This window comes from Erythrolamprus reginae, chromosome 5 (assembly GCF_031021105.1).
Source record: "Erythrolamprus reginae isolate rEryReg1 chromosome 5, rEryReg1.hap1, whole genome shotgun sequence".
NCBI lineage: Eukaryota > Metazoa > Chordata > Lepidosauria > Squamata > Dipsadidae > Erythrolamprus > Erythrolamprus reginae.
The window spans coordinates 71,761,958-71,787,649 of record NC_091954.1 but is presented as its reverse complement, the minus strand read 5'-3'; the positions used below and the strand labels follow the sequence as shown (position 1 = coordinate 71,787,649).

General features: G+C 36.7%; 1 protein-coding gene across 3 annotated transcripts in view; it reads left to right on the top strand.

Moving 5' to 3' along the window:
- Window positions 1-25,692, top strand: part of ARMC8 (armadillo repeat containing 8) — a 63,671-nt gene that overhangs the window by 23,461 nt on the left and 14,518 nt on the right. For 2 of the 3 annotated variants that reach the window (XM_070753078.1, XM_070753077.1), the window contains exons 4-14: window positions 10,996-11,138; window positions 11,226-11,323; window positions 12,853-12,945; window positions 16,554-16,613; window positions 17,714-17,794; window positions 18,634-18,709; window positions 18,796-18,886; window positions 19,910-19,970; window positions 24,031-24,126; window positions 24,606-24,688; window positions 24,935-25,016. In XM_070753078.1, coding sequence (XP_070609179.1) covers window positions 10,996-11,138; window positions 11,226-11,323; window positions 12,853-12,945; window positions 16,554-16,613; window positions 17,714-17,794; window positions 18,634-18,709; window positions 18,796-18,886; window positions 19,910-19,970; window positions 24,031-24,126; window positions 24,606-24,688; window positions 24,935-25,016 — 964 coding nt within the window. Of the gene's footprint in view, window positions 1-10,995; window positions 11,139-11,225; window positions 11,324-12,852; window positions 12,946-16,553; window positions 16,614-17,713; window positions 17,795-18,633; window positions 18,710-18,795; window positions 18,887-19,909; window positions 19,971-21,125; window positions 21,327-24,030; window positions 24,127-24,605; window positions 24,689-24,934; window positions 25,017-25,692 lie in introns of all 3 variants that reach the window. The other variant, XM_070753076.1, reaches the window with a different exon arrangement.

Below are 25,692 nucleotides of genomic sequence, written 5' to 3'. Positions count from 1 at the left end.
TAAAAAAGTAATTTATTCTTCTTTTTTAAATTGTGAAGTTAACTTCCAGGCTGCCTAAATCCTAATACTTACCTACTAGTAATTACTTAATTACTATAGCAAATTTCTACAATTTATTTAGTGTCTAACATGCTATTACCCAGTTTCTCATAAAAATTAAGTATTAAGTTGTTTCATGTAAATTTGTGGATCTACATCATTTTTTACATATTCTTAGGATCTTTTGCCATAAGGGTGTCGGAAAATCAATAATCTTTTGATCGTTAACAAGACTCCTCTTCTTCAACACCATTCTTATTTTTATTTCACTTACGGTATATCCTGCATCTCCTTAAGTAAAAGAACTTCCAATTCCATTGTTATAATGCTTTCATCCTATTGTTGTTTTTGACCTTAAATGTTTTGATGGAAGAAGCCTTTAGTTCCTTTTGTTAAAATAATGGGCTTCTGAATTAATTGTTGATCTACTGGAAAACACTCCAAAAACAACCAGTAGAACTTGACCCCCCCCCAACCTAAAGTTACCCAGAAATAGAACTCACAACTTCTCTGGTGTTTTAACCACTACATGACACTTAATTACTAACATAAAGTTCTTGACTATTTCCATTACAGGGATCCCTTGTGTTTTGACCACTAATTTAGTGACCATTCACTGTCACAATGGCACTAAACTAAAGGGATTTATGAAAGGTCTCAAAAGTTCCTGCAGTCACGGTTTCTCTGCAGTTACATGACCAGCTTTTATATCTTCCCAGTCATCCTCCCACAAACAAAGTCAATGGGGAAGTAGACAGGAAGTTCAAATGTTGTCCCACTGCTCTTTTGCCTATCCAAAACACCCACACAGCCACCTATCTCCATAATACCAACCCAGCTACCTGCACTCCTTTGTGGCACCTGCCCATGAAGCTGCCAGCAGCCTCCCTCGTGTGCCCCCTCCAAATTCTCATCCCCCGCTCTCATCTCTTCTCTGATGAAGTTGTCTCTTAAAGACTTGTGTGATCCTGAGTTACAACAGCATCTGGGGCTGTTGGGATTGCCATCACTAAGCAGGATGTCATGATTTATGGCCACATTTCTTGATAGTGGAAATTCTTGTCCCAACTGCTATCACAACCTGAGTACTATCTGTAATGTGGAGTTTTCCCTTCCCATTTGTACTAATATGTTTTTTGCTTTTATCAGAAGAATTAAAATGTCAGCATTAATAATTATGACTAAAATATATCATAGACCCAATTTACTCATAACTTGCTCTTTAACTATTACCTCTAATGTTCATAGGCAAAATAACACTATTTTGAGATTTATGTTATGTGTTTTAGCATACCTTATTGTCCAGATAATCCACAGACCAGATGCAACTAACAGTACTCTCTTTGTTCATGCCACAGAAATGCAATTTTATTCCGATTTTGGAGAAGAAATAATATAATTAATAAAGAAATAAAATAATATAATAGCCTAGCTCTGTTAATAAGTGCTATTGCTAACATGTTGTAAGCCGCCCTGAGTCTAAGGAGAAGGGCGGCATAAAAATTGAATAAATAAATAAATAAATAATTATTATTGAGCCTTAAAATAGGGTTAAGACCTTAAACTTAAATCAACTGCCTCATAAACTCTGAAAACATTTTAAAATTGTCTAATTTGCATTTGTTTAAAATCTGATTTGTCTGATTTTAACATTTTTATAAGCAGAGTAAATAATATGGCTATCTGCCTGAATGCTTAATTTTTTTACTTAGTAATTCCTTGATATTGTGACCATTACATTTATGTAGTGTTTTCAGGTTATGGCCCCCTTAACCCTTGATTGATTAGAAGGGTAAAAGATAAATCTAAATAAATAAAGCCTCCTATCAGTCAAATTAGTATACAATTAGTGTGACACAAATGTAATTGTAACATTTCCAAGCAATATTCCAAGCAATATTTCCAAAGTGGAAGGGATTGCCACTCTTGGATTGGGCTTTTCAGACACACTAGATGCTGCTCTAGGAACTCTTTATAGTCTTTCGAGACTGAAGGTTGCCAATGTAAATTTACAAACATTTAAAAAATAGATGGGAATTAGAGTTATAAAAGCAAAAGACTTCAAGCAAACAGGAGGCATATACCTACTGATCCGATGATATTAAGCAATCAGAATATATTAATCTGCACTGAGAAATGGTAAAATTAATTCTTATTCTTAATATACAAATTCTAGAGTCCTTCAGTTTCTTGGCTGGAGAGATTCAAGTTCTCTTTTAGATCATAGAACTTATTGAATGACTAGGTTAGTGAAAGTAAAATTAAGACAGACTATGCTGTATATACAGTACAGTACTTTGCTTCCTTCTAACTCAAAACAGGATATAAATGCATGTAATGTAAAAAATCAGTACTCAATACAATGGACAAAAAATTGTTTAGTTACTGAAAATAAAATTGCATATATAGGCAAAAACTATTTATTGCAAACTAGAATATCTAATCTCCCCTCATATTTGAAAAAATAAATAAAAGCAAGTTGAGCAACAGTTTGTTTCAGTATAGTACAAGGAATTTTTTTTTGATTCAAATAGTAGTTATATACGTTACTTGTATATACTCAAGACTATGTTGCTGATAAAGTGATCTTTTAAAGTATCTTAGTAAAATTGCATTAATGTGCAACTTAATTCTTTTGATAAACAATATTGGAAAAAGTTAGTGATTATTTCCCCCCCAAAATGTGCTTTATTATTAAACTTGTATTGCTGTTATGAGAAAAATATTGAGATCACATAAGTAAATCAACTTTTAAAATGTATTTATATTATACAAATGAATGATGATAAATCAATTGTAGACAAAAATGTCCTAGCTTGACTGCTCACATTACAGGGAGCTAAATTCTGCAATGTTAAGTTGTGAATATAACCTATAGATGTGTATTAATTTGCCTCACCTCATTTATTAGGCACAGATTATCTTTGTCAATAGTAGATGCAACACTTAACATGCTAATTATATATGTTTTTAAAACTTCCCAAATTGCATCTCAGAAACAGAGAAGTAGAATTTAAAGGAAACAGAAATTGTAAAATATTTACTACCTAACATCTGTTAATATAATACTTTATAGCATGTACAATTCCCAAAGGATGGCTATAAAGTTTACGTTTTTTCCTTTCAACTGTAAATAATCCTATTGTTCATTTTGTTAGAAACATAATGGCAAGTTTTGCATAGTTTGACATTTTTTATCCAATATGAAATTGTGAGTGAGGACATGACCGTGAGGAGCTTTAAAAAATGATCTCAAAAATGTTAATTCCTTGTTATCATTAAAAGCTATCCCTTTTTCTAAGATATTTTTCAGCTGAAAAGATCTAGAAAAATAAAAGGCATAAAACAGTATTGGTCAATTTCAGTGAATGATTTATTAATTGATCATCTGTAGTTCAATCTGTTTTTGTTGCAGTTGGTTTGACACCTTCCTTTGTTGTTCAGTACTTTTATTATTTATTTATTTATTATTTAGATTTGTATGCCGCCCCTCTCCGAAGACTCGGGGCGGCTCACAACAAGATAAAACAAATCATAAATAATCCAAATAACATTAAAATATTTAAAGATTTAAAAGAACCCCATATACTAACAGACACACACACAAGCATACCATGTATAAATTGAACATGCCGGGGGGGGGGTGTTTCAATTCCCCCACGCCTGACGGCAAAGGTGGGTTTTAAGGAGTTTACGGAAGGCAGGAAGAGTAGGGGCAGTTCTAATCTCTGGGGGGAGTTGGTTCCAGAGAGTCGGTGCCGCCACAGAGAAGGCTCTTCCCCTGGGGCCCGCCAACCGACATTGTTTAGTTGACGGGACCCATAGAAGGCCCACTCTGTGGGACCTAATCGGTCGCTGGGATTCGTGCGGCAGGAGGCGGTCTAGGAGATATTCTGGTTCAGTGCCATGAAGGGCTTTAAAGGTCATAACCAACGCTCTGAATTGTGACCAGAAATTGATCGGCAGCCAATGCAGGCTGCGGAGTGATGGTGAAACATGGGCATACCTAGGTAAGCCCATGACTGCTCTCGCAGCTGCATTCTGCACGATCTGAAGTTTCCGAACACTTTTCAAAGGTAGCCCCATGTAGAGAGCATTACAGTAGTCGAACCTCGAGGTGATGAGGGCATGAGTGACTGTGAGCAATGAGTCCCGGTCCAGATAGGGCCGCAACTGGTGCACCAGGCGAACCTGGGCAAATGCCCCCCTCGCCACAGCTGAAAGATGGTTCTCTAATGTGAGCTGTGGATCGAGGAGGATGCCCAAGTTGCGGACTCTCTCTGAGGGGGTCAATAATTCCCCCCCCCCCAGGGTAATGGACGGACAGATGGGATTGTCCTTGGGAGGCAAAGCCCACAGCCACTCCGTCTTATCCGGGTTGAGTTTGAGTCTGTTGACACCCACCCATTTAAGTATTAGCTGGTAGAGAAATTCTATGACATTATTGTTATGTAGTATACCTTACCTCAATATTTAAATGAAATAAAGAAAGTATCCTGAGAATTAGAGTATTTTCACTGCAGTATAAAATAATTGGAAATAGGAAGAAGTATTGTTTGGTGGTTCCAGTGATTTCAGAGTGGGTAATGGTGATTCTCCAACCCACCGTGCTTTATGTAAATAAGACTTTGATGTTCATAAAAAATATGATTAGAATGACAAATGAAATATTTATTTCATTAAATGTATCCTATTATGCTTGTTCTTTCTTAGCATTCAGAGGTGTTTGAACATGTGACAAATATTTAAATTATAGCATAGAGGAAAATATTGTCAAAGGTATTCTTTAGCAACTGGAAAAATATAGTGTAACTCTATCTTTCTAGTCAATATGTTTATTAAACTCGGCTGTAGCGAATTGGCAGAAATTGCTGATATTCTTATTTATTTTTTCCACCACCACCACCCCAGCAGCAATTGCTTATTCTTAGGTTTGGAAAAATATACACTTATATCTAGGTGAACCAAAAGGATAAAGTTATATTAGTTTATCTTAGACAGTTTTGCTTTATTTATAGTTTCAGGGTATCTCTTGGAAATCAATCAACCACACAAGATAATAAACTTAATGGCACAAAGTTCAGTATATTTGGTTTTGACTCTTTATCCTTGTCCAAATTAAAGACTGTTCTGCCATTTTCTTGGCTGGTTTTCTTTCTGGTAATATAGCTTAGAAAATAAGTTATACATTTGAAACAAGCAGTTATATAAATTCAAATAATAAATAAATAATAAACGATATTAGACTTTGGCATGTCAATTGTTGATGCAGTGCTGTGTTCTAATATGAATTTTTATGCAACAGTTTGATGTGAGTTCTGATTGCTTATTTTAAGAAAATGGAACTGTTAAAATTGAAAAGAATAGTGTTGTGCATTGGCAATGAAATACGGATTATTATATGGTAATCATGACCAAAAATTAAGAAAATTAAGGGTCTTTCTGAATCCAATCAGTATAGCTATATAACTTTTAAATTAGCAAGAGTACAGTATATGATAATGCTAAACACGTTACACTGTAGAATAAAGAATATACAATACAGTAATACCTCATGATACGAACTTAATTGGTGCAAGGAGGAGGTTCGTAAGACGAAAGGTTCATAAGACGAAACATTGTTTCCCATAGGAAACAACGTAAAGTCAATTAATCCGTGCAACCAACCCCCCCCCGCAAAAAAAACGGCTTTCGGCGACTGCTGGGAAGCCGCGCGGCTGTTTTAAAAGGTGACAGCCGGAGCCGCGCCGCTTCCCAGCTGTCTCCTGAAGCCGAACGCGGAAGTTCGGCTTTGGCGTTCGGCTTCAGGAGACAGATGGGAAGCGGCACGGCTGTTTTAAAAGGTCGCAGCCGGCCTGGGGGGCTTCCCAGCACCCCCCCAAACCCCAAACCCGGGTTCGGGGGGTGCTGGGAAGCCCCCCAGGCCGGCTGTGACCTTTTAAAAGAGCCGCGCCGCTTCCCAGCTGTCTCCTGAAGCCGAACGCGGAAGTTCGGCTTTGGCGTTCGGCTTCAGGAGACAGATGGGAAGCGGCACGGCTGTTTTAAAAGGTTGCAGCCGGCCTGGGGGGCTTCCCAGCACCCCCCCAAACCCCAAACCCGGGTTCGGGGGGTGTTGGGAAGCCCCCCAGGCCGGCTGTGACCTTTTAAAAGAGCCGCGCCACTTCCCAGCTGTCTCCTGAAGCCGAACGCGGAAGTTCGGCTTTGGCGTTCGGCTTCAGGAGACAGATGGGAAGCGGCGCCGGCTGCGACCTTTTAAAACAGCCGCGCCGCTTCCCAGCTGTCTCCTGAAGCCGAACGCCAAAGCCGAACTTCCACGTTCGGCTTCGGGAGACAGCTGGGAAGCGGCGCGGCTGTTTTAAAAGGTGACAGCCGGGCTGGGGGGCTTCCCAGCAACCTCCCGAACCGAACCTGGGGTTCAGAAAAATTTTGCCTCTTCTTACGAACTTTGTTCGAGTTACGAACCGGCGTTCGGGAGGCTTCTGGGAAGCCCCGCCACCCGGCTGTCACCTTTTAAAACAGCCGCGCGGCTTCCCAGCAGTCTCCGAACGCCGGTTCGTAACTCGAAAAAAGTTCGTAAGAAGAGGCAAAATTTTTCTGAACCCCGGGTTCGTATCACGAGTTGTTCGTAAGACGAGGGGTTCATATCTTGAGGTACCACTGTATATGTATTATGATAGTATTAGCTTAGTTAATTTTTGATTATATAATACAAAATAATTATATGAATCATTCTTAACAGCTCTTTTATCCATAGAAGGAATTGAGTATATTTATTATGGCATAAACTTTTATGGAATGGAGCAGGAATAAGGAATGATAGATTCCAGAATGATTTTCAGGCTATTTGTCGCTGTTTTCTTAGCAACAGTAAAACAGTTATCATTCTGAAGTTAGCTTATAAGAATCCTTAATCTTTCAGTCTAATGTATATACAGGTTATTCCCAATTATGACTGTTGAGTTTGATACATATAGTCATCAGAAGTTACTGTTTTCTAGTTTAGATGTAATGAAGAACTGTAGTTACATAATCACATTTTTTTTATTTATGGTATATCAAAAACAAGAAGGAAGAGACTACATTATAAGGATTAAATGTCCTACATTATTTGATTGATCGTTAATTGTCATTAATGATTGGTCACCCACCTCATACAGATGCATGATCCTACCAGTGGTCTACTTCCTTGGATCTCCCTGCATTGACACATATGCATGGCATGTACCCGTCAGCATCTTTCCTAAGCCTCCAAGCATTCACAAGCATGCATGCATCAAGCAGTGCCCTCCTTCCCTGGGCTTTCATACATTTGCATACACTCCGTGCCCTCTTTCCCTCTGAGCTCATTCTCATGTGCTCATCCGAGCCATCCTTTCCAGGCCTTATACTTGCACACACTCCTTCCCAGGTCTCCCTGTAAGCTCACACTGCACTGTCCAGTCCCCCAACTCAGACGTGGCCTGCCCCAGTCCCAACACCACTGTCACTGAGAAATTCTACTTGGAACTCTACATCACAGGCCTTTATTTATTATTTATTTATTTATTTATTAATCAGATTTGTATGCCGTCCCTCTCCGTAGACTCGGAGCGGCTAACAACAACGATAATACACTGTAAACAAATCTAATAATTAAGTTAATTTAAAAAACCCCAATTTACGAAACCAATCATACATACTGACATACCATGCATAAATTTTATAAGCCTAGGGGGAAGGGAAAGTCTCAATTCCCCCATGCCTGACGACAGAGGTGGGTTTTAAGGAGCTTACGAAAGGCAAGGAGGGTGGGGGCAACTCTGATATCTGGGAGGAGTTGGTTCCAAAGGGTCGGGGCCGCCACAGAGAAGGCTCTTCCCCTGGGCCCCGCCAAACGACATTGTTTAGTTGACGGGACCCGGAGAAGACCAACTCTGTGAGACCTAACTGGTCGCTGGGATTCGTGTGGCAGAAGGCGGTCCCAGAGATATTCTGGTTCGGTGCCATGAAGGGCTTTATAGGTCGTAACCAACACTTTGAATTGTGACCAGAAACTGATCGGCAACCAATGCAGACTGCGGAGTGTTGGTGTAACATGGGCATATTTAGGAAAGCCTCACACTGTTTTCCAAGCCATACATCCCATTCCTCCCCCCAAGCCATGTTTCCCCATCTAATGCTCCTTCAAAAGCTTCTGATCTTCCCCAGGTCTCATGAGAATGGGAGTGCTGTTTGGAGAATAGCTGGAGCCCCATTTTCATGGTCCTTCAAAAAACTTCATTCTCCAAATTGCGCTCAGCATTCCTTCTCCAGATAGTGTGCTCCTTTTTGTGAGACTTGGAGAAAACCAGAGCATTTCCAAAGGATCATAAGAATGGGATGTGTAGCTTGGGGCAGGAATGGGATTTGTGGCTTGACAATAGTATGAGGTAGCAAAGGCCAACAGTGTGCAACTAGAGGAGCATTTCTCAGTGGTAATGGCGATGACACTGGGCCTGAATTACAGACCTTGGGCCTATGGCAGCTGGATGACACTGCTAGAGTTCCTGGGCCTCTTAAGTCAGTCCTAAGTCTGCCAACAGCTGCAATGGTGTTGAGTCACCAAAAGGGCATAGATCTGGGGGACAAAAGTGGATGGGGAATTGTAGGGCCCCTGCCAACACAAGTGCTACTAGGCCAGATGGGGCAGCTGAGGCTTCTGGGAGCAGTTGCAACTTTCTGCTGCACAGCAGCACCCCACTCCAACTTGTATGCAATCTGTGTTAGACACTCCAGAGTCTCCGGCACCTTCCCTGCACCATCCCTGCGCTCCTTATCTTGAACTCCCTCTGCTTAATAACCGACAATTTTGGATGTTTCTTATTAAAAACCAGCAAAAAAGCTAGCAAATTGTGATCACCTGAGCTCAAGGTTCTGCAACAATCTAAACCTGATTTACCTGATTGCACCTTAATTGCACTCATGTGACTCTGGAGGTGTGATGCATTGGTCATAAGTATGAGTAAAAGTCATAAAGCACTTTTTCAAGGCTGTTGTAACTTCAAACTGTTGTTATACAAACATCTTGAGTAAATTGAAAACTACCTGCAGTAGTGCTTAAAAGTGCTTTACTTAGTGGTTCCAATCAGTCAGATAAAATAATAAATATATGTGGAGAGCTTATAGAATAAGAAGCATAGAATACAGTTCTGAATGGATGTAAAAAAATAAGGTAGATTGACAAGCTCCATAAAAACTGAACAAACCATAATAAAACTAAAAAAAGAAAACGCTGCTCATTATTTCTGCAGCATAGCGTGTAGACAAGAAATTGAGAGACTAGATAGATAGATAGATAGATAGATAGATAGATAGATAGATAGATAGATAGATAAATGGAATTAAGTAAAAAACCTTATTAAAAAAAGGGTGGTCAATGCTCAAGGATTTTTTTCTTTATGCATGAAAATAGATGCTCAGGAATGTATTTTACAGACTTCCATTGGAGTTTGTATATGTGGGAGTTCAACCTACAAATGAGTTGAAGCTGATATTGCCTCATTTTTGTTGCTAACATAGCTTTCCACAGTTGGTTACTTCATGCACAAAATTGCTCCCATAGGGATTAAACACTACGTTTAAAATAAACACATCCAGTTCTTTTTCCTTATATAATTTTCCTCTACTGTAACCACCTTTTGTATAAGCCAAATTTATCCTGAAAGCTAAAGCAATAAATATTTTTTAAAAAAATAATGTTAGGAAAATTATTGCATTAAAAATGTTTTTGATGTATGTGGAATTCTTAGAGCTGGAAATGTTTATTTTTAACATACATTTTTAATAACATAGAGATAAGGTAACTAATACTTCACCTTTGGGTATAATACAACATGCTTAAAGTGCAGTGATGTATTATAGATGCTTTCCTATTATTTGGTATATTTATAATTATTGTGGAGTTACATGATTTACTAGTTGTCAAAATATTTTTACCTGGTTGCTTCAATGATATTTATTTCTAATTGTGTCAGCAATTTGATTAGGAAAAATGTGGCTGTTTGGTATATGTGAAGCCACCCATTATGACTTAATATTATGCACAAACTCTTGACTCAGTGTAGAGATTCCACTGCAATTGGAACAGGCTTTCTTTCTGTAGTTTTAATTTTAAAATATTTCAGCAATTTTCTGGTATTTTCACAGTGTCATTTTTCTGATTAGGCGTGCTAAGTCTCTCTATATAAAAGTGAAGACCACTCACCCCATAATCACAAAATCTCCAGAACCATAAAGCCTACAAACCTGAAATTTGCCACATATGTTTCTCTTGGTTTCTAGGTACTCACTAAGAAATGATTTTTTTGAAAGGACCATCAGAGGGGGTCATATGCACATGCGTGGAAGATGGAGATGATTAGGATGAAAAAATACCCAGGCAGAGCTGGGTCATCAGCTAGTAGACAATATTTGAATTTGTTTCTAATAGATATTTTAAACAGACCATAATTAAGCTTTTTGCAGGATACCTTTTCAAGGCTATAATTGACTTTTAAAATTTTGTTATAGTTACCTTTTTTTATTCAATGATTTAACACATTTATTCCAGGTTTGTACTAATAGTTAAAGTTCTTTTCAAAATAAATTGCATCTCTTTCTGTATTTTTTGTTTCTTGCCAACTTCTTTGAGATTTTCTTGCTACCTATGTTTTAAATATATATTGCTCATTTCTTCCAGAATAGCTTTTCACTCTGACCTGGTACTTCTAATTTAAACTGGACACAAGCTAATTAGCTTTTTATTGTAATTCCACTTTTTCAACATTGGTTTTGGATATAATGTTCACATTTTTAAATCTATCTAATGGAACCCAGCTAGCATTCTGTTTAAACCCCATCCATTGGCATTTTTATTATCTGCTTTTGTTTATATAGGAGGAATCTTTATTTGAATTATTTAATGTGATCTTACTTAAACAGTTGTATTTCTACATGTAGGTTGCTATACTTGCTTCAGCAAGAAAACTCCAGCACTGAGCTAAAAACCGAATGTGCAGTGGTTCTAGGAAGCCTTGCAATGGGTACAGAAAATAATGTTAAATCTCTACTGGACTGCCATATCATACCGGTCTTATTACAAGGTATCTAATTTTTCATTCATTATTCCATTTGTTTTTAGAGTACACAGTTTGTGAGAACTGAAAAAGAATCTAAACTTGTATTTACAGGGTTACTGTCACCAGATCTTAAATTCATTGAAGCCTGCCTCAGGTGTCTTCGTACTATTTTCACCAGCCCTGTCACTCCTGAAGAATTATTGTATTCAGTAAGTTACAGGCTATAACTGATCTCTTGTGTCTGCATAAAGTTTTATTTGATGTGTGTTTCTGAGAGAATTTAGAAACTTTGAAATTTATTTATTTATTTATTTTATTTATTCAATTTTTATGCCGCCCTTCTCCTTAGACTCAGGGCAGCTTACAACATGTTAGCAATAACACTTTTTTTTAACAGAGCCAGCATATTGCCCCCACAATCTGGCTCCTCATTTTACCCATCTTGGTAGGATGGAAGGTTGAGTCAACCTTGAGCCGGTGATGAGATTTGAATCGCTGAGCTACAACAGTCAGCTTCAGTGGCCTGCAGTACAGCACTCTACCTGCTGCGCCACCTATTGCCATTTATCCCAGCTAAAACCTCTTTTTTTACTCACATGACAAACTGTTGATGTGAGAATTGGGTTCAGAAAAATAATAGGAATTTATAGTATTCATTGGCATGCTTACAGTATGCAAGTTTGAGTTTTGTATATTGCATTTCAATATATAAAGGCAAATTAATCTTACATTTATTTATTTTCTGAGAATCACCTGCTGCTACTATCATCTGTTGTGTGAGAAGCAAACACAACTTTATTGTATTCCCCATTTGAGAAATATGTAAACAATATTCATTATATTGATTTGAGTGAGAATTAATTGTTTTAATAATGGGATATAATAATCCACATGTTATAAAAGTAATATTAGAATTATTTTACATTTTATTACTTCACAGGATACTTTCATTGTCCTTACAGTATAAAGTTATCATTTTCAAAAGCTTGATTACACAGCCTGGGCGAGTGTAGGAAAGTGCCCCACGTGGGACTTTCAAGATAGTCTTGCAGTTTTATGCTATGAAATATTTCCATTGCCTTAAACATTTAGCAATTCATATTGTTTATTTTGTACTGCAAGTATATGTTATTATTCTTGTATTTCTTAAGAAAGTCCCTTTACCTACACCTTTCCACCATTGTTGCCAATGTTCCAAGCAGCATATCCTTATTGGCCACTCATCTCCTGATCTCCCCTAGACCTCCCATTTTCCTTTCCTCTGCCCCAGGGCACTTGACTTTTCTCCCTTCTCCCCTCCTCCAATTTTCCTGGGCCAAAGGATCCCTGTTTCCTTCCCTGTATGGACCCGAAACTGTTTCCTGTGTTCAGTGGTCCATGCTAATAAAAATTATCCGGACAAATGTTAATAACATTATCAAATGCATATTTATTTTTCTTTTAGGAAGTAATAGATTTATTTATCCATATATTTCTAAGCAATGCAGAATGTATATAAAAACCATTCTAAAAGAAGGTTAAAAGTATGATCATGTTTTTAAATTGTCAGAACTCTACAATCTTTGTAGATAAATCTTCGTTTATACTGCATGTAAATTAGCAGTCAATTTTGCAATTCTCGAACTGCTTCCTTCTGAACACAATATAGAATAAAATTTTGTGCCATGCCAAAAAAGTGAATTTATCTCTGATATTTTTTGGTATTTAAATGTTTTGTTCAACTTTTCTGACTTTCTAGGATGCTACAGTTATTCCTCACCTCATGGCACTGCTTAGTAGGTCTCGATATACTCAAGAATATATATGTCAGATCTTCTCACATTGCTGCAAAGTAAGAAATATCATGAATGTTCTTTCCATATGCATGTGTTTATTTGCTTATGAAATATTGTATTCAAAGTATATTAAACAATTTTCTCTTTGATTCATTGTGTCACTCTCAGACATGTAATCTTTATTTGGCATGCATACAATGTACTTGTGGCTGTCCTGAATTTCTTAACTCTCAAAACATTATGTACTTGTTCTCCATTCTGTATATTTGACACTAAGTTCATAAATATAAGCAACCACTTTTCTTTACAAAGTTTATAAAGTTTTTATAGAATAATATAATTCTCGTACAACAGAGTAAATTGCTATATTTACTCGAATCCTTCCTCTTCCCTTGGTGAACGTTTTGATACGGTGTTCTGTAGATATGGTCCATGGATGAATTTGTCAAGACTTGTAGAAATGATGCATTACAGAATTCATTAACAGGTTCAGAAATTCAGTCTCTTAAATTGAAATCTTTTCAAATCTGCAGTCCCATATACGTTGTAAAACAGTGATGGCAAACCTTCGGAGAGTCGGAGGGGGCGGCATACAAATCTAATAAATAATAATAATAATAATAATAATAATAATAATTATTATTATTATTATTATTATTATTATTATTATTATTATTATTATTATTCTTGAATGTCAAAAATGGGAATGTGCATTAGTGCAGTGTTTTCCAACCTTGGCAACTTGAAGATATCTGGACTTCAACTCCCAGAATTCCCCAGCCAGCAAAAGAAAAGTTATATTTATTGGTGATTGGAAGCCTCTTATGGAATTTTTGTGTAAATATGAAGTGTGATTTATAGACAAGATAGATTATAAAAAGAAAAGTAATATGATGGAACTTTAGAGTGAGGTTAAAATACACTGGTCAAAAAAAATAAAGGGAACACTCAAATAACACATCTTAGATCTGAATGAATGAAATATTCTCATTGAATACATTGTTCTGTACAAAGTTGCATGTGCCCAACAGCATGTGAAATTGATTGTTAATCAGTGTTGCTTTCTAAGTGGACAGTTTCGATTTTACAGAAGTTTGATGTACTGTACTTGGAGTTATATTGTGTTGTGTGTTGTTTAAGTGTTCCCTTTTTTTTTTTTTGAGCGGTATGTATTAATAACTGCTGTGAAGAATATTGGAAGTCACTTCTTTGTATCTTTTTCTTTTCTAATTTTCCTTAACCTTTTCTTCTTTTGTTTGCTCTTTTTATTTTGCATTTGATGTTTTTTTCTTCCTTACTAATAGTTCACATTACTTTTTAATTTTTTGTTTAAAAATATCAATAAAACTAATATATACGCACACACGTCCTCTAGAGCAGTGTTTCCCTGGGGAATTCTGGGAATTGAAGTCCAGATATCTCCAAGTTGCCAAGTTTGGGAAACACTGCATTAGTGCATATGAGTGCCAGCACACAACCTCCCTATGTGTGCCACACTGCGCATGCACATATCCCCACACATGCGCCCCCCCCATTGGGCCATTTTTCACCCTCATGCTTCCCTAAAGCCTCCAGAGTGTGAAAAATGGCCCAATGGGAAAACCAGACGTTCTGAAAAACATTACTTCAAACTTCCAGTTTGCCCATTGTGTCATTTTTTCGCACCCTGGAGTTGACATAGTACAACGCCCCACATGCCCTCAGATATGATTCCCTGTGTCACCTGTGTCACACATGCCACATCTCCATCATCATCATTTTAGATTAAATATTAATAGAACCACAGTTTTCAAGAAAGGCAAACAAGAACAGAGTATTCAGATAGTGGTCTCATAGTTGAAATCTTAAATGGCATAATTGAAAAGAACATTCTATATACAGTATAGGGAGAGAATGTATACATAGATAGAGAGGGAGGGGTGTCAGGTTGTTACACATTTTTTGGTACTTTGAATTTCAAATGAAACAATATCAAATGAAGTGAAGTCTTTCAACTTTAATTCAGATTCAAAGTTTGGCATTAATCATTGGGGTTTTGTCTTCAATAAGTGAATAGCATGCTGTACAGTGTTCCCTCGATTTTCACGGGTTCAAACTTCGCAAAAAGTCTATACCATAGTTTTTCAAAAATATTAATTAAAAAATACTTCATGGGTTTTCCCCCTATACCACGGTTTTTCCCACCCGATGACGTCATATGTCATTGCCAAACTTTTGTTTGCCTTTAATAAATATTTTTTTTAATAAACTTTAATAAATAAACAGGATGAGTAATAATCTAAATGGTTGCTAAGGGAATGGGAAATTGCAGTTTAGGGGCTTAAAGTGCTAAGGGAAGGCTTGTGATACTGTTCATAGCCAAAAATAGTGTACAGTATTTACTTAGAAACATAGAAGTCTGACGGCAGAAAAAGACCTCATGGCCCATCGAGTCTGCCCTTATACTATTTTCTGTATTTTATCTTAGGATGGATATATGTTTATCCCAGGCATGTTTAAATTCAGTTACTGTGGATTTATCTACCACGTCTGCTGGAAGTTTGTTCCAAGGATCTACTACTCTTTCAGTAAAATAATATTTTCTCATGTTGCTCTTGATCTTTCCCCCACTTCTGCATCTCTACTTCGCGGAAATTCGACTTTCGCGGGCGGTCTCGGAACGCATCCCCCGCGAAAATCAAGGGAACATTGCATTAGGTTTGAAATGGGATAACTGACTTGGCCAGTAAAGATTATCCTGTTTTAGCCTTGAAAAACTTTTTGATTTTTTTTAATTGCATGTTTTGGGTCATTTATCCAGCTGCAATATAAAGTGGTGATCTATCAGTTTTCCATCATTTGGCTGAATCTGAGCAGAGAGTATATAGCCCTATGCACTTCAGAATTCTTCCTGTTTCTTTCATCAACAATCAGATCATCGATAAATATCGTTGGTAGCCATATATACCCATGCCATAACACTGCCTCATCATGTTTGTCAGATGATGTATGTTTTGGATCAGCAGCTGTTCTCCTCCCCCCCCCCTCCTTCCCTCCCTCCCTCCCTCTTTATTTGTGTCTTTGTAATTCACAATTTGGAAGCAAGTGAAAACAGTGATATATGAGAACAATGCTAACTATGTATTGTATTGTCCACAATGGGTTATATCAGTGGTTCTCAACCTGGGGGGGGTCAGGACCCCTTTGCGGGTCGAATGACTGTTTCACAGGGGTCACCTAAGACCATGGGAAAAGACAAATTTCCCATGGTGTTAGGAACTAAAGCTTCTATTCTGGCGCCTTGGAACATAGTTTTACAATCTGGCCAATCAGGCGTTTACAGTGGGGGTGTCCTCTGAACTTCGTGCCAATCAGCTCAAAGGTCTGTTGGGAGAATTGGGGCTAGACTTATGGTTGAGGGGGGTCACTACAACATGAGGAACTGCATTAAGGGGTCACGGCATTAGAAAGATTGAGAACCACAGACACAAATTGATATTTTAATAATACAGATAATTGCTCAAAGCACATTAGGATTCGGTACAATCTGTAATCTAAAGTAAGAAGAACGGAAAAAGAGCTCATTGGGGGAAGGGAGTACAATTTTTCAAAGCTTGATTTTTGAAAAAGAAAGACAATATCATAATTGACTTTAATTTCATATCTTTTAATATCTGTTCTTCAGCTCCGACACTGGCATAGCTGCGGCTTTAAATCCTCACCTCAGCCACTTCTGTGTGCCAATGTAAGTCCCCCTCCCCCTACAATAATTGCATTTTTAAATTAAGAAATTTAATTTCATTTAAATTTCAACAGTCCAAATTATTTTCAGGTGTTTTTATGCTGGTTATGTGTAGCTTAATATCTTGTTTTTTGCATGTATTAACATTTTAGAGCACTCCTCAATTTGAAATTAATATAAAAATGAGAGAATTAAAGTATACTTGTTGATTTATGTCATACAAAATGCTTAATTATGTTCTATTCTAATAGCATTGCCATTTGGTGATCATGGACAGCTGCAATTTTTCATTTGAGATTTATTTTTCGTTATTCAGCTGTTCAGTGTCATTCACAGGAACCTTATTTCTATAACAAATAGAAACTTGCACTTTAAATATGAGTATTTTTGATAAGCGTGTTTAAAAGCACATATAAAATAGCCCAAAGTAGTTATAACATACATTTATATTGCATTTTGTATAATTCTCTCTTGAGATACATGAAACATCTTCAGATTTTTCATTTTAAAATGTATAAATATGCTTCTCCAATATCTTCCTTAATTTATACTCATAAAATATATAATTCCCCCAGAGGAAGTGAACTTTTATCATTTTAAAGTTTGATTTTTTTTGACAACATACAGTTAATATTCTAAAGATGGGTGCTAAGGGAAACCCCATATTACCATTTTTTACAACATGCAGCTCTTCTTTATATTTTTATCCCCCACCCCCCCGCCCCATAGCAACATCTTCCCCAGTGCTACAATTCTTTGCAAAAAAGTACTGCCTGCAAGGTTGGTGATGCTTCTCTTCCAAGTCCTACTTGGAGAGAACTATTTTTCTCTAGAATGAGGTAAAGAAAAAAGGTTAACTGACATCCCACTTCCCATTGATTCCTGTTCTAAAGAATAAAATACAAGCAAGCAACGTATTTCATTCTTTCATAAAGTTTTGTTGGCAAGAAGGGAAGGTGAAGTCACGTAATGATAATCCAATCTAATATTTATTTGAAATGAATGAAAGTAGACGTTATAAGCCTGCAGTTAACTAGTATAAAGTAAAATAACTTGTTTTTCTTTACTGTATGTTTAAAGAGCTGTGGTTTGTTTTTTGTTAGGGTCCAGACCATCAGACAGTGCTGTTTAATCATGGAGCAGTGCAGAATATTGCTCATCTGTTAACCTCTGTATCTTATAAAGTAAGCCAGTAATATAATCTGTTTTCTATAAACTAAGCTACTATTTTAAAATCTTGGTGCAATATTATTGGCAGAATAATAAGTTAGCATAGTTTTTTTCTGATGAAAAAGGAAGTGCACATCTTTTCAGTTTAGTCTTCGATGTATTTGTATAAACATGAAAGAGTTTATTTCTTGTAAAGTAGTGTTAAAAGAGTAAGCTTCTTATTTGTATAAAGCATTTTTTCTGATGTTATAGTGGTAAATACATATATGTAGTAATACAATAATTATGTTTATAATAAAACACTATTAAGAAAATTAGATTTCTATGAAAATGGCATCTCCCAGTGAACATTTAGACATATACTTATTATATTATACTGTGTTTCCCCCAAAATAAGACAGGGTCTTATTTTCTTTTAACCCCTGAAACAGGACCTTGGCCTTATTATTGGGGGGGGGGGTATTTTAGGGGTGCCCTAGGCAGCAAGTGTGGGGCTGGATGTTCCGTTGCTGTCGCTTCCCTTCCCTGTTCTTTGCGCTGGCCGAGCAGCTGGCTTGCCGTCTTATGGAGCAAGATTCTGCAAGGCTGCTTGTGCCGTTGCACACACAAACTGCATGACTGCTATGAGCTTCATCATATCAGCACAGCTGGTGTCTTGCTGCTCATGGTTGTGTCACTATATTTGGCCAATAATTCATGTTCTTTGGAAAATTTGCTTTCACTTTTGATAAGTAACCTTTCGTCTTTTGAATTTTTAAAATGTTTTGATGAGTGTTAGCATTTTCACTTGACTTCTAATAGTTTTTAAAATATTTTTAATTGTAATTAATGTAAATGCTGTATATTTATTTAGGTTCGAATGCAAGCACTGAAATGTTTTGCAGTTCTAGCCTTTGAAAACCCCCAGATATCAATGACTCTTGTAAATGGTAAGTTTGCTGAGGTCAGTATGGATACTCATTAAATAATTACAGTTAAACTGCTTCTTGAAACACATTTTCTCTTTGTTTTTCAGTGTTGGTCAATGGAGAATTATTACCACAGATATTTGTGAAAATGTTACAAAGAGACAAGCCCATTGAAATGCAACTCACATCAGCCAAATGGTAAACCTTAGGATGTAGGAAACTGTTTATAATATTAATGTTCCAATTTAATCAAGAGTGCAACATAACAACCCTAAGAAAATAATAATATCAGAATGCAATATGTCACTCACCAGCATTAATAGTAGGCAATGAATAGTATTAATGGTAAGCATTCCTTTCAGGACAATGAGTCTAAGGAGAAGGGCGGCATAAAAATTGAATGAATGAATGAATGAATGAATGAATGAATGAATGAATGAATGAATGAATGAATGAATAAATAAATAAATAAATAAATAAATTTGGATTTGCAGACATTTGGTAACCATGTGTCAGGCCGAAGTCATCGTTCGAGTTGGAGACTTTGGCCTGCCACATTTACATCCTAGCATGTGGCAGACCAAAGTCTCCAACCCGAACGATGGCCTGCCACCATGTTAGCTATGACAAATCATAAAATAGACATTTGCTAGAAGGAGGATGGTATGTTCTCATTGTCCAGCAATTTTTAATCAATTCTGCATGTTTGTCTTCCATTTAAGAAGGTAGTGGCGTTTCAAAATAAACCACAGAGCTGCAGCCGGACACAATTTAAAAACTATTTTAATTTACTAAGAACTTTATCTAAATTATATGTATTTGGTGCCTTAATACATTTATTAAATTATAGAAAGAATTCTGTAACTTGGCTTATAGTGCCCCATCATAACCAAGTCTAAGATTGATTGATTAAGTAATTAAAAAATAATTGCTACCTTTCCACACAGGTTTAGGTGTTGCATTTACCTTGAATGAGGTCCATTTCTGAGAAATTGTCAAAACATACACAGTTCTAATGCTTTCCATGCTTTAGGTCTTAGATTTTAGTGTCCATAGTTCTTATTTAAAGAATCATGAACAGAAACAATGCAGAACTGGGGACAACAGATGGTACTCAAGATACATAACATATTGGTACTGTTGCCATTGAACAAATTTCAATATTGTAACAAAATCAAAACTATATATACTCAGTAATCATGCTATGATATTTTATTGTAGCCTTACATACATGTGCAGAGCTGGTGCAATCCGTACAGATGATATCTGCATTGTGTTAAAGGTAAGTGGGTGAATCACAGCAATAGTACTTAAAACTGGTATCTCAAAAACAAATGCCGTATTTTTCGGAGTTTAAGTATAAACCTTAGTTTTTGGGGAGGAAAATAGGGAAAAGAATCTGCTTACCAAATATTCATCTACCTGGCATCCTTAATCTGGTCAGTTTCAGCACATTAGTTTGCCCCCTAGTTAGGGCTTAAAAAAAAACCTATTCAGAGAGAGTAACAATGAAAGAGCTTGCAAGCCGGTAAGAGCTGGGAAAATCATTAGCACCTGACTAGGGCTGGAAAGAAACATTTGGAGCAAGTTAGAGCAATGGGGGGGGGGGGGACCCTGTATAGACTTAGGGCTTGAAAAACATTATTCACCAAGAGTAACAATGAAAGAGCTTGCAGGGTAAGAGCTGGGAAAATCATTAGCACCTGACTAGGGCTGGAAAGAAACATTTGGAGCAAGTTAGAGCAATGGGGGGGGGGGGACCCTGTATAGACTTAGGGCTTGAAAAACATTATTCACCAAGAGTAACAATGAAAGAGCTTGCAGGGTAAGAGCTGGGAAGATCATTAGCACCTGGTTAGGGCTGGGAAAAAAGCTTCAAAAAAGCTACATTCAGAGTATAAGATGCACCTGAATTTGCAGCCTCTTTTAGGGAGGAAAAAGATGCTTCTTATACTCCGAAAAATACGGTAGTGGAATGACTTTATTGCTAAAAACAGGATGTTTAATAAAGAATTGGGAAATAATTAATACAACTATTCCTATTTAATTTTATTAGGAACATTGTTTTTATTGTATGGTTTCTATACCACCTTAGATTGGTATTTAGTAATACTAAATTATTCTGCCTTTAAATCATGATGAAGTAATGTAAGTCTAATACATTTTGTTAAGTGAAAGTTGGACACATTGCTTAATAATCTGTGCAAGTGTTATAATTGCATATAATAGATTTGAATTTGTGGTTATATAACAAGTGTATATCAGTGATTGTTTTAAATTTTACTTTTTGTGCAAATACCAAAGTGTGTTTGATGACATTTTTATTAGGAAATGCCTGTTAAAACAACTATATTTAGTGACAAATTTAACAAAAATTTATATAAGAAATACGTAAATAAGTAGTAAAAAAACTAATTTCAGATGTTGTAATTTCCAGACATTACCATGTTTGGCACGGATGTGTAGTAAAGAGAGACTACTAGAGGAGAGAGTAGATGGAGCAGAAACTCTGGCCTATTTGATTGAAACAGATATTGAACTACAGAGAATTGCCAGTATTACTGACCACCTTATTGCAATGCTTGCAGACTACTTCAAATACCCTAGTTCAGTGAGTGCCATCACTGATATAAAAAGGGTAGGTTTATTATGAATTAAGTAGGTATGACAAATGTGTTTCTGTGTGTGTGTGTGTGAGAGAGAGAGAGAGAAAGAGAATGAAAACTTGGATTAATACATTTACTGTATTTCTATATCTAAAATCATTGTTTGTAGACTCAAAATCTGTTAGAAACGTCAGCAGAGACAATATTTAAATTAGCTTTTTAGTGGTGCCTAGAATTTCTTTGGTCCTGACTTCGTATGAGTTGAACTAGATGGGTTTTTTAATAAGCTATACTAAATTGTTCAGAAAATTTAACATAATTGCTACAGTTTCTTGTATTTGATTCTGCCTGAAGATAGGATTCAAATTCTATATGTGGGAGATAAGCCAAGAGATATTAGTTATGTCAACAATTAACAACTGTTAAGCTTCATGGCAGGACAAGATGAGAAAGGCAATTGATTTGGGGATAAGGGGAACTACATTTGCATATTTATAGAAGATAATCAAATGCATAATATGGTTTCAGCCAAGTCTGCAATAATTATTTACATTATATCAAGTATTTGAGAAACATTTACCAACTGGAAGTGATGTGCCGGTGCCTGGAGGCTGTTGGGGTCTAGATGGGTGTCAACAAGCTCAAACTCAACCCTGACAAGACGGAGTGACTGTGGGTTTTGCCTCCCAAGGACAATTCCATCTGTCTGTCCATTACCCCAGGGGGAGGGGGGAATTATTGACCCCCTCAGAGAGGGTTCGCAACTTGGGCCTCCTCCTCGATGATGGAACATCATCTTTCGGCTGTGGCGAGAAGGGTGTTTGCCCAGGTTCACCTGGTGCACCAGTTGCGGCCCTATTTGGACAGGGAGTCATTGCTCACAGACGCTCATGCCCTCATCACCTCGAGGTTCGACTACTGCAATGTTCTCTACATGGGGCTACCTTTGAGAAGTGTTCGGAAACTTCAGATCGTGCAGAATGCGGCCACGAGAGCTATCGTGGGGCTTCCCAGATTTGCCCACGTTTCTCCAACACTCCGTGGCTTGCACTGGCTGCCGATCAGTTTCTGGTCACAATTCAAAGTGTTGGTAATGACCTTTAAAGCCCTACATGACATCGGACCAGAATACCTCCAGAACCGCCTTCTACCGCACGAATCCCAGCGGCCGATAAGGTCCCACAGAGTTGGCTTTCTCCGGGTCCCATCGACTAAACAATGTCATTTGGCGGGCCCCAGGGGAAGAGCCTTCTCTGTGGCGGCCCCGGCCCTCTGGAATCAACTCCCCCCAGAGATTAGAACTGCCCCCACCCTCCTTGTCTTTCGCAAATTACTTAAGACCCACCTGTATCGCCAGGCATGGGTGAACTGAGACACCTCCCCCAGGCTTTTATATTTTATGTATGGTATGCGTGTGTTGCATGGTTTTTAAATGATGGGTTTTTTAGATGCTTTTTAATATTAGATTTGTTTCCATTGTAACATTGTTATTATTATTGTTGTGAGCCGCCCCAAGTCTTTTGAGAGGGGCGGCATACAAATCTCATAAATTATTATTATTATTATTATTATTAACTGTCAATCTAGTAGTCAGCAAGGTCTGTAAGTAGACAGAAATTGGAGATTTGCAGCTTAACACTGACTTAAAGAATCTGATACAGTATAAATGCCCCCATTATTAATATTTTAGCCCATGAGTGTCAAACTCACCATGTCAATTTCCCGTCACATGACATTTCATGACATTTTCCCCATTTGTGGCAATGGGATAGGCGTGGCCTGTGTATAATGTATCCGGTTTGCGGGTCACCAGTTTGGCACCCCCTTTTTTTTTTAATCGAAACTCCAAGACCAAGATTGTTTAATGCATTTATTTTTAGTGATGAGTTAAACATTGCCGGTAATATTCTTGTTTTATCTTGAATGGGATATAAATTTACAAAGCAAGGTGCTATATAGAGGTAGGGAATGCTTTTACATGCTCTCTCAAATCATTTCCCTATCTTCCATCTCTTTTCAAAAAGATGGGGAAGAGTTTCAATTTAACCAATTTTTTATATAGCTGTAACAGTGGGAATCTTTCAGTATCATTGCAAACACTTAATATTATATGTATAATGTACAGCTAAACACATTGTTTTACGGATTGGCTGCTATTATGTAAAATAAGATACAATTCTGTAGTGTTTTGTGCAGTCATCATATTTATTTTTGTCTTGCTTCATCTTGTGTCCTGTCCTTCAGAGATTTTAAGTTTGAATCGGCTCAAGTTGACTGGTTGTGAAAGTGGACTTAGCCCTGTTTAGTATTTCTTTAATATTAATAAAAGAAAATCCCAGGATTGCAGGCTACAGAGGAAAGCTGAAAAACATCCTGGATAAAAAAAAAGATAACAGCAAACAACAAATAAAAAGCAAACTGTTTCTATATTATTTCAAGAAAATGCAATCACTAGGATTTGAGCTCAATTTAAAGGAATTGTTAGGATTTATAAGATTGAAATTATTATAATTGGGAAAAACAGAAATGAAGTTCTAAATAAGTTATAGAATAAAGTGCCAATTGGAAATTCTTTAAAGTGCTTCCTAATCTAAAGCCTTCAACACTCAGATGGTATCACCGATAGTTGTGAAATATGTCTTAAAATTCCATTCAGAATTCAGAATATATACAGTTTGATCAACATCCATGAGTTTGCAATTTAAAAAATGATGTGAATTTAATTATCCTTAATAGCTTGACCATGACTTAAAACATGCTCACGAATTGCGCCAGGCTGCTTTCAAGCTCTATGCTGCCCTTGGAGCAAATGATGAAGATATTCGAAAGAAGGTAAATCTAAGAATTTATCAAGTAGTTTCCAACATCTCAAAGTCAGGAATATAATCTTGTCATTGACATTTTGCTTATCATTAATTTCAAAAAAATATTATGTAATGAAATAAGATATCTGGATAAAGTGTAGTTTCCTAGTTAAGAGTATTATGGTTTAATTGAATTGCAGAATATAATTTTGACAATGCCCCTTGTCATTTTTGTACAAGAAATATAATGTATAAATGTAATATAACAATATGCTTCATTATCATAATATGACATAAGCATGATTTGAGTCTGCGGAGAGGGGCGGCATACAAATCTAATAAATAATAATAAATAATAATAATTTCTTTTTAAAATGTGAAATTCAACTTTTTAAATCAGTTAGCTTTCGTACACATTGTAAGCATACTGTATACAGCATATATGACAGTAAAATAAATACTTGTTTTCTCTAAAATCCAATAACACTTTTTATAACTTTCTTTCAGATAATTGAAACTGAAAATATGATGGATCGGATTGTAAATGGATTATCTGAGTCTAGCATCAAAGTGCGCTTAGCTGCAGTCAGGTATAAATTTACCCAGTGGGATTAATCTTATATTTAATATATTCAGACTGACAGTTGTTCACTTCCTTTAGTAGTCCATAAAATGATTATTATTTGAAAATTGTGAACTATCTTTAGCAGTAATTGTAGTATGATGAAACAGAATCCGAACTCATTTTTTAGTTCAGTTTCTGAAAATGCTTACATGCAAACCTGTTACGATGAAAAGGAAGTATATTACTGCTTATACCTCATTTTTCTGAGCAGATGTTTGCACAGTTTGTCAAGATCTGTACAGCAACTACGAACAAGTTTCCAAGATCATGCTGTATGGAAACCCTTAATGAAGGTAAGCACTTTGGGAGATTATTTGTTGTGGTATAAAGTGCACTGATAATATTATCCAGATAGTTCTTGACTTATGACGACAATTGAGCCCATAATTTACATTGCTGAGCAAGACAGTTGAGTGAGTTTTGTCACATTTTGCAATCTTTCTTACCACAGTTGTTAAGTGAATCACTGCAGTTGTTAAGTTAGTAACATGGTTAAGTGTACCTGGCATCAATTTTGCTTTTCTGAAGGTCACAAAAGGTGATCACATAAACTCAGAATACTGCAACCATCATAAATACATGCTGGTTGCAAAGTATCCGAATTTTGATCACATGACCTTGGAGATGCAGCAATGGTTAAAAGCGTGAAAAATAATCATATATCACTTTTTTTCAGTGACGTTGTAACTTCAAATGGTCACTAAATGAATGTAATACAGTTTTAAGGCTAGTTAAAGAAAAAAGAAATTTGTATTGAGATATGTTTCTAGTGATTTACCCATTTATTTCAATTCACCTAAAATATGATATTGCTAAGATCTAGAAATAATTAAATACAATGTACAGCGATCCCCCGATCATTGCGAGGGTTCCGTTCCAGGACCCCCCGCAACGAGCGGGTTTTCGCGAAGTAGCGCTGCGGAAGTAAAAACACCATCTGCGCATGTGCAGATGGTGTTTTTACTTCCG